Here is a 12645-nt window from a genome sequence, read left to right as displayed (position 1 = left end):
GGTTAACGGATCGAATTGGAACTTGGAGGAAGGGCTGAAGTTGCTGGTTGCTGGTGTAACCGCACCTGCGAGACTTGGGCCGCAGGTGCGGAGCCGCAGATGCGGTTTTGGGGTGGAGATGAAAGACCGCAGATGCGATCATCTCGCCGCAGAAGCGGGACCGCACCTGCAGGTGTTGAGGCGTAGAAGCGGAAAGGGGAGCCCGGAGTGAAACTGCAGGAGCGGTAGAGGGGCCGCACCTGCGGAACAGCAGAAGCGGTCGTGTGACCGCAGGTGCGGTATCGCTGGATGCAGTAAGGTTCTTTTAAATCGTGGGTCTTGGCAATTTTACTCTAGTCGGGCGATTTTTGGAGAGCTCCAAGAGGGAATTTCATCATTCAAACATGAGGTAAGTTAATTCCACCCCTTGTGAGTTAAATACACGGTTTTGTTACGGATTTGAGCATGAAAATTGGTAGAAACTTGGGGTTTGAGGGAAAACCTAGAAAATTGATATTCTTGGATTTTGACCACGATTTTGGATATGAAATTGAGAGTAAATTGTATATTTGAGTTCGTGAGGTTATGGGTAAACTTTATCTTCAAAAAATTTCGGAATCTGGGCACGTGGGCCCTAGGGCAATTTTGTCAACTTGTCGATCGGGGTTAGGAATTTGTTATAAATTGGATCGTTATGGGTAATTGAACTTATATTAATGGATTTGCATGTTTATTGGCTAGTTTTGGAGCATTGTGCATCGATTCGAGTCTTCGGAAGGGCGTGGAATGCCGGTTATGGATCTCCTGAGCGAGGTGAGTCTCCTTTCTAACCTTGTAAGAGGGAATTGTCCCCATAGGTGAAATAATTGGTTATGTGCTCCTATTTGTGGGGGCTACGTACGCACGAGGTGACGAGAGTCCGTGCGTAGCTACTCATATGTGTAAGTCCGGGTAGTCTAGGACCCAAAAGCATGCTATACTTGGGATATCTGTAATCTTATTGACAGTTGTATTTCTTAAATCCTATTGCATTGGTAAATGACTTTCTAAGAGAATTAAATTTCATTTTCTTAAATCGTTAAAAGAGAACTGGCTTTTATTTGGATAAATGTTCCTCGATTAATTCTTAATTTGCTGTTTGAGCATGTATTTCTATGTGTACTTGCGTCGCACGTATGATTCGCGAGCAGGGTGACTGCTAACCTAAATTTGACCGCGTCGCATGTATGATTCGTGAGCGGGGTAATAGATGCATCTATGGTTCGCGCCGTTCGACCCTCGGCAGTGCACGTTTTACATTTATGTTGGATCGGGCCGTACGACCTCGGCATGAGTTGCGCATGCTTGTATTTACTGCCTTGAAGTTTATTGATATTGATATCTGCTCTCCCCGACTTGAGATAATCGTTAATTAATGGATTATGAATCCGGAGACTTTTAATAAAAAGGAACTGTTACCTGTTTCGTGACTCATTTGAATTTACTGTCGTTCTTAATAAATCTGTGATTCATCGCATTAACAATATTATTATGGGACCATTAGTAAGTGTCGAAGTTGCCATCTCGTCTCTACTTCTTCGAGATTAGGCGGGGTACTTACTGAGTACACGTTGTTTTTGTACTCATGCTACACTTGCTGTGCATTTTGTTGCACAGGTACAGGTATTCCTAGTGGCCTACTGGGCATAGCAGCATGGATGACACGGAGACTAGGTGAGCTGTATTTTCTCGAGGCGACCCGCAGCTAGTATAGTCTCTCTCAGCATTGTATTACTTTCTGTCCAATTTGTGTTCCGGACAGTTGTTGTACTTTATTCGAGTTCTTAGAAATTGCTCATGCACATGTGACATCGTGTTCTGGTAGGGTTATGTAGTATTTTGTATTAACTGCTTATCATTCAATTTGATCTGAAACGATAATCTTTTGTTGGTAAATTTGAAGAAAAATCTTAGTTTTCAAGAGTATTAAAACGAGAACTTAATTAAGTATATTGGTTGGCTTGCCTGACAGTGGTGTCCGGCGCCATCACGACCCTTAATGGATTTTGGGTCGTGACACTAATGTAATAATATTTTTCGGCATTTAGATGATTGTTGTAGTATTATATATAAAATTTCTCTCATTAATTAAATTTATTATTCCTTCATATAAATAAATATTTAAATCATCATGTGTACATTTATAGATACTAGTAATTTAATATGCATAGACAATGGCATAAATTTCCCACATAAGACAATACTTGACACAAGATGCATAGCGCATAATTATCAACTGATTATACGGATCATATATATGGAAAAGGTTACGGGTCAAATTGATCTATTGTAAGGTGTGGAACTGAAGTTGAGAATCAAATTCAGAAAGCTACATGTAGAGAAAACACAACTACTCCCTCCTTCCGTCCCATTGTATGTAGCATACTTAGTTTGTCCTAAAAAAAGACACCTTTTATATATTTGGAAAAAAAATTTAATTTTTAATTTCTCATTTTATTTTAATGAGATGATTTATACTATAATATTTATGGCTTATTTTAGACCATAAATTTTAAAAGTCTTTCTTTCCTTCTTAAATTTTGATCATTGTCAAACATTTCCATATAATAGAAAAAAATAAAAATAGCCAGATTTACAACTTGTAATTGAAAAATAGCCATAATTTTAAAATTAGTCGAAATTTAGCCACTTTTTTATGTAGAGATAAAATCTAACAAAAACACCCTTAAAAATCCGGAATTGTTCCAGCATAATATGCTCGAGTTCGAATATTTTACATATGAGCTTCCAGAATAATGTGCTGGAGTTTCATATTGTGCTGGAGTTCCAACATAATATGCGGGAAGTTTATATGCATGAGCTCCATAATCCCATATATTATGCTGGAACTTTCCGTGTGTTAGAGTTCCAACATAATATGCTGGAAGTTTATACGCAGGAGCTCCATAATCCCGCATATTATGCTGGAATTTTTTGTGTTACAGCAGAACAATGGCTATTTTTCAATGATATTACAAACACTGACTATATATTTTTTAATTACCAGTCCGAAAATTGACTGTGCTATTTTCACATCCATATAAAATGGACGCAGGGAGTAAATATATTTACAGCCTACAGGACTTTGCATTCCCATCTTATTAGTGATGTTTAGTTAATTCACTGTATGGTTTAGCCGAATTCACACCAAAAATCACCAACAAGAACGTAAAAGAAATCTTGAACTGCATATAGAAACAAAACAGAGACAAATGACTAGCTAGTTTAGTTTTGTCATGTAAGCATATAACAAAATGGGAGGAAGAAATTTTAGAATTCTAGTTCCAAGCATTCTGTGAATCCTCATGAAGCAATAGGCTTCAATACATACATCTTGCATGCATGGGTCATCACTGTTGTCAAATTCCCTACAAATCTTGTCTCCAATGTCTTATGCTGCATCATTAACGCACGTGTATATATTTATGTATTGTTGTATTGTAGATGTGTAGATGATGCATAGTATAAATAGGGGTAGATACATTGTAGTAAGTAGCTAATTCATTTTCTTCTGTATTTTATTTCATAATTGTACAAAAATACTTTAATTCCTTTTCTAATAAAACTGAGTAGAAATCTTCCAGAAGCTTCATTTCTTATGGCTCCTCTCAACCTCCATTAGAGCTCATCCAAGGTGAGCTGTTCTTCTCCATCTTCTTCATTATTTTGACATGGTATCAGAGCTTGGCTCTTGATTTCATATTCAATCAGTCATTTCTTTCCCCTATTCGAGCATAGTCTCTCGATTTTCTCTCTTTCTGTGCGAACATCGATTTTCACTTCGATTCTTCAATTCGATCCTCGATAATCATGGTTGAAACTGAGAACACGACGGATTCCACGAATGTAGCTCTAGATTCGACTAGTCCGCTGTACATGCATCCCTCTGAGAGTGCTGGATCTGTACTAGTACTGACGATTTTTGACGGATCAGGATATAGATCGTGGAGGAGAGGAGTTCTAAGAGGTCTCTCAGTGAAGAATAAAGTAGGTTTCATAAACGGAAAATGCAAAAAGCCACAACCTCAGGATCCTAAGTATGATCAATGGGAACGCTGTGACGATATGGTCACATCGTGGATCCTAAATTCAATTTCGAAGGATCTGGCAGATAGTTTACAGTACATCAATGATGCTCAGGAACTTTGGAAGGAACTTGAAGACAGGTACGACCAGACGAATGGGGCAAAATTGTACCAATTACAGAGGGAGATAAATGAGCTGAGTCAAGGAACCCTAGATATCACTGGGTACTATACTAAGATGAAGAAACTTTGGGAAGAATTGAACACACTAAATGCACATGCCCAGTGCAAATACAATTGCACATGTGGTGCTAAAGCCAACATGCAGAAAGCAGAACAGGATAGAAGGCTAATCCAATTCCTAATGGGGCTGTACGAAGTCTATACTGTGGTTAGGGGCAGCATTTTGATGATGAATCCGCTGCCCTCACTTGCACAAGCCTTTTCAATCCTCATTCAAGAGGAAAAACAAAGAGAGTTTTTAAACCAAACAATCAACTGGTGATGGAATCCACTGCCTTGAGTGCTAACAGATCAGGAGGAAATCAGTTCAGGACAAATTTTGGTCAGCATACAAATTTTGGAGACAATCCTGGATATGTGAACTTTAATCAGCAAGGTAATAGAGTTGGAAGCAGCAACTACAGAGGAGGACACCTTGGGAATAGGCCACGACCCTTTTGTGATTACTGTAAGAGACAAGGCCACACTAAGGAAAGGTGCTACAAGCTACATGGCTATCCATAGGATCCAAGGCTCAATAAGGGGAAGAGAATTGCTGCTAATGTACATGGAGAACAGGGAGACAGTGTTGTAGAAGGTGCAGATGGAAGCAATGGTGTAGCACATGAACAAGACAGGACTATGCAAGCTCTCACTAAGGAACAGTACAATCAACTAGTGAGCATCCTGGAGAATTTTCATACTGGAAGTGGAGGAAATGAGCTAAAAGGAGGAGCTGTGAACTTTGCAGGTATTTCATCTTGCTCATATGAATGTTCTGATTCATATGAATGTTCTAGATCTATTGCTGACTCTTGGATACTTGATTCTGGGGCATCAAACCATATGACCTATAATAAATCCATGTTAACTAACATAAAGACCTTAGTCTATCCTTTTCTAGTCACTTTACCTAATGGTTATAAGGTGAAGGTTACACTAATGGGAGATGTAGTAATGAGTCCTAAGTTCACTCTGAAGAGAGTCCTCTTTGTCCCTAGTTTCGAGTTCAACCTAATCTCAATTCATTGTCTAACAGTCCAATTCGATTGCTTTGTCATATTCACCAGATTTGTTTGCATCCTTCTGTAGGCCCCTTCACTGAAGAGGCCTCTGGCAATTGGTGAAAGTAAGGATGGTCTATACCTTTACAAAACAGACTCCTGCAAACACAACAATCCAGACTCCTGCAAGCTTAATTCTTTAGTGTCTGATAATTCACATAGTGTATCAAATAAAGGTGATGTAGTCACTCAGTCTTCTTCATCTAGTGTAACCAGTGTTGATAGCACTAGTTCTCATCCTATCTCACATACTATATCTAGCTTACACAACTCTGTTTCACCTTCTTTGATCAATTCACACACTTGTTCACATGAATGTAATAAAGTTGCCACCAGTTCTTATGTGCAATCTAAGGGAAATGCTAATTCTACATGTAATACATCCATGAATGATAAACACATGATTTATCTTTTGTGGCACAATAGATTAGATTGGGACATGTACCCTTTGTCAAAATGAGAGGGATTGAATCTATACCTTTCCATTTCTCATCCAAACAACCCTTTATCTGTCCAATATGTCCAATGGCTAGACAGAGTAGGTTACCTTTCTTAGAAAGAACCACAACAACAACCAAAACATTTGAAATCTTGCACATTGACCTATGGGGGCCTTATCATGTGCCAACACATGACAAGAATAAATATTTCATCACCTTGGTGGATGACTACAGTAGATGTACTTGGACTCATCTGCTTAGTTGTAAGAGCAATGCCTTACAAATAATTAAGGCCTTCTCTGCCATGGTGAAAAATCAATTTAATTGCTCCATTAAGACCATCAGAACAGACAATGGTCTTGAATTTATAAACACTGAAACCACTTCATTCTTACAGTTTGAGGGGATCATACACCAGAAAACATGCCCCTACACTCTTCAATAAAATGGCATAGTGGAGAGAAAACACAAATACCTCTTGGAAACAGCCAGAGCCTTGTTATATCAGTCCAAACTTCCGATGCAGTACTGGGGAGAATGTATACTCACCTCGACCTATTTGATTAACAGACTTCCCTCTACAACTCTCAAAAACAAATGTCCACTGGAACTGATGTACAAAACAAAACCTAAATATTCACATCTTAGAAGTTTTGGATGCCTTTGCTTTCCCACAACCTTAAAGACTCACAAAGACAAATTTGAATCCAGATCCTCACCCCATGTCTTTGTGGGGCCTTTGGGACAAAAGGTTACAAAGTGCTCAATCTAGTCACAAAGAGAATTCATGTTACTAGAGATGTTGTATTTCATGAAAATGTATTTCCTTTTGCTTTGCATTCTAGTTCTAATAGAGTTTTTCCTTCATTCCCCCAAGTAGATGCAGATTTAGCACATGAGTTATTTCCTCCACATGAGTCATCTTTTGTCCCTTCTTCTCCTAGTGTATGTCTCCCAACAGTGTCACCTGATCCTTCACTACCGGGGGTAAGTCAGACTAGTCCTCAAGCAACCTCAAGTTCAGAGGAAAGTTTCACTTTTCCTGATAACTATGACAACCTACCCAATGATATCCCTAACTCATCAACACAAGAACCTGATGAAAATCCAGGAAGACCATCCAGAACCATCAAAACCCCTACCTACTTAAAAGACTACAACTATTCTCTACCCAAGTTGAAAACAAGTGATCCTAACTCTCCTTCTTGTAGAAACCAAAGCACAACCTCACTTTCTTTCAATGCATCTATACCCAATGCCCAATGTATCTCTCTCAATGCATTAAGTTCTGAAAGTCAGCAATTGATCAGACTCATTTCTCATGAGACTGAACCCAGGTCATATGAGGATGCAACTGCTGATCCTGCCTGGCAAGCAGCCATGAATCAGGAATTTGAAGCTCTCTATGCCAATCATACTTGGAGTCTTGTTCCTCTTCCACCAGGTAAGAGAGCAATAGGATGTAAATGGGTTTATAAGGAGAAACACAAGGCAGATGGGAGTATATAGAGACTAAAAGCAAGATTAGTGGTGAAGGGCTATACTCAAGAAGCTGGGGTAGATTATACAGAAACTTTCTCACCAGTAGTTAAAATGACAACTGTTAGGACTTTAATTGGAATAGCAGTAAAGAAGGCCTGGAATATTTTTCAACTAGATGTGAATAATGCTTTCCTTCATGGAGACCTCCATGAGGAGGTTTACATGGAAGTACCTCAAGGTCTAGCTGTTGATAGGTCAAATTTAGTGTGCAAATTGAACAAGTCCTTGTATGGCTTGAAACAAGCAAGTAGGCAATGGTATGAGAAGTTAACTGAAGCTCTCTGTTCCAAAGGATACACACATTCTCTGCTAGATTATTCTCTGTTCTACAAAAAGAATGGAAGTTCAATGGTGTTTGTAGCTGTCTATGTAGATGATGTTCTAGTGACAGGGACTGATTTGAAAGAAATAGGTGCTCTAAAGAGGTATCTACATGAGACCTTCAGAATAAAAGACCTAGGCAGACTACACTATTTTCTGGGTTTAGAAATTCTATACAAAGATAATGGGGTATTAATATCACAAAGAAAGTTCACAATGGATCTACTGTCAGAATTTGATTGTATGAAGTATTCTGCATTAACCTCTCCATTGGATCCCTCAACTAAGCTGAGTGCAAATGAAGGGCCCCTGCTTCCTGATCCCTCACATTTCAGGAAACTAGTGGGCAAGTTGAACTACCTAACCAATACCAGACTTGACATATCATATAGTGTGCAATGTTTGAGTCAGTTTATGCAAAGTCCTAGGGAGCCACACTTGAGAGCTGCTTATCATGTACTGAGATACCTCAAAGGTGATCCAAATTTAGGAATCTTCCTGTATAATAGCAATGATTACATAATTCAAGCATTTTGTGACTCAGACTGGGCAGCCTGCCCTGATTCAAGAAAGTCAGTCAGTGGCTATGTTGTGCTACTAAGGGATGGTCCAATCAGCTGGAAATCAAAGAAACAACAGACCATATCACTATCCTCAGTAGAAGCAGAATATAGAGCTGCTAGACAAGCTGTTGGAGAGTTAGTTTGGCTACTTAGATTGCTTGCAGAGTTGGCAGCTCCCTTGACACTACCTGTTCAAGTCTTTTGTGATAGTCAAGCAGCAATTCACATAGCCAAGAATCCTGTATTCAACGAACGCACCAAACACATAGAGGTGGACTGTCACTTTGTGCGTGATCAAATGCACGAAAGGACCATTACACTGCATCACATTTCCACAAATGATCAACTGGCAGACATCTTCACAAAGCCCCTCACAGGAGTAAAACATTGCAATTTACTTAGCAAGTTGGCTGTGAGTCCCTCCCTTCCAACTTGAGGGAGGGGGGGGGGGGTATTAACGCACGTGTATATATTTATGTATTGTTGTATTGTAGATGTGTAGATGATACATAGTATAAATAGGGGTAGATACATTGTAGTAACTAGCTAATTCATTTTCTTCTGTATTTTGTTTCATAATAGTACAAAAATACTTCAATTCCTTTTCTGATGAAACTGAGTAGAAATCTTCCAGAAGCTTCATTTCTTATGGCTCCTCTCAACCGCCATTAGAGCTCATCCAAGGTGAGCTGTTCTTCTCCATCTTCTTCATTATTTTGACACATCTCAAAATCACAACCATGTTATTTTCTAACAAAAAATATGCAAAAATATTCCTACAATATGTAAAGAGCTAGCAATCAATGAGTGAATAATGGTTATAAATTAAAAGTTCTGCCTTTGTGATTAACTTTGAAATCTTTTATCCTGGAATCTTCCATATATAGGAGAGAGTTAGGAATTTGTAAGTTTGTACATAAATTAAATACATACAGTCAAACCTTTCTCTAACAGCCTCATTTGTTCAGATATTTTTTGGCTGATATAATAAAGTACTATTATAGAAAATATATATTATAACTTAATATACAAACCGGTTCCAAGAAAAATGTGTTATAGTGAATGACTGTTATATAGGGATGTAGAGAGGTGTGACTTAGCTCCCAAAAATCTCTTGCCTCTACAACACTGTTAGGAGGGAAGCCAATGTCTTCCCACAGAGCTATTATTTCTATATTAGTAGAGCCGCGGTTGAGAAGCACTAGACTTACTTTATAGCCTGATAGAGGCCCTGCCCACACCTCGAGTTCGCCTTACATTCTAACCTTTTTGCCCTAGATACCTAATCCATCTGTTTAAATTAATTAAAACGAGTGTGTTAATACCCTTGAAAACTACTCAAAGGATCTAGTTTCACGTATATGTTGAAGACGTAATTAAGTAAATAAAAGTGTGTTATCTCTAACAACTTAATCTTTTAGATGAGATGGTCAAACTCTTTAACATGGTATCAGAACAGGCAGAGGTCCTGAGTTCAAGTCTCACCGCCACCCAATATCAAAATGAATTTCCACGTGCTTGGCTCATCAAAAAGAATCAAGCAAGTACGTGAGGGGGCGTGTTGAAGACATAGTTAAGCGATATGTGGTTTAGTACCTTGGTTCACAGCAATGACCTCTTTGTTGGCAAGTATTTCTTTGGTATCATTTGATAAGTTTCTCACATCACAACCGATGATAAGGGGAGCCTGGAATTAACAACAAAGCTCAAAATGGATCATACATTCTGTCTTGAGAAGCACAAATAGTTCCAATAAAAAGTGAAATATAAATTTGCCCTTTTTTTACCTTTGAAATCGCCCAGAGACTAAAGTGGACAATGTATTCATCCTTTGGAAGTTGAAAGTTCAAAGTTCATTCAAGTTCGAATTGAGGTGCGATTCATCGTTTCGATGTTGTTACTTGTGATTTGAGGCATCGAATGACTTCGTGTATGTTATGAGACTTGTTGCTATGTTCGGACGGAGTTCCGAGGGGCTCGGGTGAGTTTCGGGGTGGTTTTGGACCATTTCTAAGCCATTTTTAGCTGTTGATTTTGGCTACATAGGTGTATATTGCGATAACATGGATTTGGTCGTGATAGCGAAGAGTAAAATAGGAAAAATGGTGCAGTGTTTCGCGATCGCGGAAGATATCCTGCGATCGCATAGAAGAAAATCCCTGTTGCACTGACCTGACTTTGGAAGCTTATAACTTGCAATCTATAAGGAATTTGGAGCTGATTAAAAAATGAAAGTTGTAGCTCTTTATGTCTAATTTTCATAAATCAAACCATTTGTCATTTTGGGTTTTGTACAAAATGTTATGACTAATATACTACAAGGTGTCTGAGAAAAGTTGGAAAGAGTTAAATGGAAGTTTGTTCATCGCGATCGCAGGGAAATGGGCGCAATCACATAGGGAAAAAATTGTCCTACAAAATTTTGTAATCGCGATCGCAAGATTTGTGACTGTGATCGTGAAGGGTACCCCTGGAACACTGTATAAGGTACTCTATTTCGAAGGTTTCAGACATTTTTGCATATTTGGAGCTATGAAGCTCGGATTGAGACGATTTTTGAAGCGATTTTCAGCATATGGATTGAGGTAAGTGTTCTCCACCAATTTTTGATTATATTTCATGAATATATCTTCTTTTTTGGCATTTGATTGATTTCAAAAGAGAAATTGGGGGTTTTAGCCTAAAGTTTCATAGACCGAGTTTTTGAGTTTTGAGAATCGATTCGGAGTCGTATTTGGATGAAACTAGTATAGTTGGACTCGTAATTGAAAGGGTTGTCGGATTTTGTGACGTTTTGTCAGGTTCCGAGGCGCGGGCCCGAATTGGACTTTTTAGCCGATTTTGGGCTTTTGATTAAAGATTCGACCATTATCGATTGTGTTTGCTTCCTTTGGCCTTAGTTGATGTATTTGAGTTGCTTTTGGCTAGTTTCGAGCCGTTCGGAGGTCGGTACGTGCAGGATGATATTTTTGGAGCATCGTTTGGCTTGCTCAATATTGGATTTGACTTGTTCGAGGAAGGTAACACTTCTAAACTTGATGATGAGGGTATGAAACCCCGAATTACGTGTTATGTGTTTGGTGTGGAGGTGATGCGCATGCTAGGTGACCGGTGTGTGGGCGTGCATCGTGTGAATTGTGACTCCGTTATCCCTGTGGAACTGTGTAGTTACCTAATCTTATCTGTAACCATGAATCTCTACATATTAGAGCTATTGATCTGTGACCCATATTAGAAACCATGTCTAGGATACATGCTTCTCCTGTCGGGTCCTACTGAGGTCACTTATCCTATTGATTTATCTGCTTACATTGCATTTACATACTTAGTCATACGCATTCATATTCATATCATATCGCAGTCTCTGTTGCCATTTATTAATACATCACATCATTATTTCTGGGTAGATTTTTCATGATATTGAGAGCCTGAGAGACTGGAGAGATTGATGGCGGAGTGAGGCCGAGGTCCTGATGGTGAGGATGTTTATGGGATCGGGCTGCACGTCGCAACATGTGATTCATGATGGGAGCGGGCTACACGCCGCAGCATGTTTTATTGATTTATGCCATGATTGGCCTGTTATAGCGCTTTGGCTGAAGGAGCGCCTCCGGAGTCTGTATACAATCCCAGTAAGTGCAGGTACTTACAGAGTGCGAGTGCCGAGTGATTGGGAGGACCGAGGGACTTGGAAGACTGAGTGAATTGATACTCTGGGAGTATGCATATGATTTTATCACTGAATTGCATCACATTTGACATGCACACTTGACATACATGCATAAAGATGCATTTTCCTCATGGTATACGGTATCACGTCATTCATGACTTCTCACACATATTGACATATAAGCATAGAGATGTATTTTCCTCATGCCATTTGAAAAATAAAGCACTTACCGTGGAAAGCTTTTGGGAAAAATTACAGTTTTTAAACTTACTCTTATTTTGGCAATTTCGGTAAAAGACTTGGGTTTTCACTGATGTACTTGAAAAGCGAAACTATTTTCGGGAACTATGAATAAATTGAGCTTTTTATCTATGTGTTACTTCTTTTATTACTTGCTTTAAGTTGTTATGAATTGTTGTTGGCTATTGGTGTTGGACCCGACCTTTGTTCCAGCTCGTCACTACTTTCAACCTAAGGTTAGGTTTGTTACTTATTGAGTGCATGGGGTCGGTTGTACTCATACTACACTTGTGCACCTTGCGTGCAGATATTGGTTGCTGACGTTGTTGTGATCGACGGGAGCTGGATTTGAAGATGTACATGCGTTCTGGTTATAGCTGCCTCTTGTTCATGGCAGCTCTAGACTTTTGAAAAATCTGTTTATGTATTATCCAGACAGATGATGTATTTTTATTTTACACCAGCATTGTAAATTCTAATTTTAGAAGCTAATGATTTGTCCTACCACTCCTTGGAAAATATATAAGATTCAGATATTTT

The 12645-nt window shown here is 38.9% G+C and overlaps 1 protein-coding gene across 1 annotated transcript; it reads left to right on the top strand.

The window, feature by feature from the left end:
* LOC109216014 (uncharacterized mitochondrial protein AtMg00810-like) lies at positions 7363-8631 on the top strand. The gene has a single exon (XM_019380146.1). It carries the CDS (start codon positions 7363-7365, stop codon positions 8629-8631), a length of 1269 nt encoding a protein of 422 aa, XP_019235691.1.

This window comes from Nicotiana attenuata, chromosome 2 (assembly GCF_001879085.1).
Source record: "Nicotiana attenuata strain UT chromosome 2, NIATTr2, whole genome shotgun sequence".
In the NCBI taxonomy this organism is placed as follows: domain Eukaryota; kingdom Viridiplantae; phylum Streptophyta; class Magnoliopsida; order Solanales; family Solanaceae; genus Nicotiana; species Nicotiana attenuata.
The sequence above is the reverse complement of the archived record's forward strand: the minus strand, read 5'-3'. Positions and strand labels throughout refer to the sequence as shown.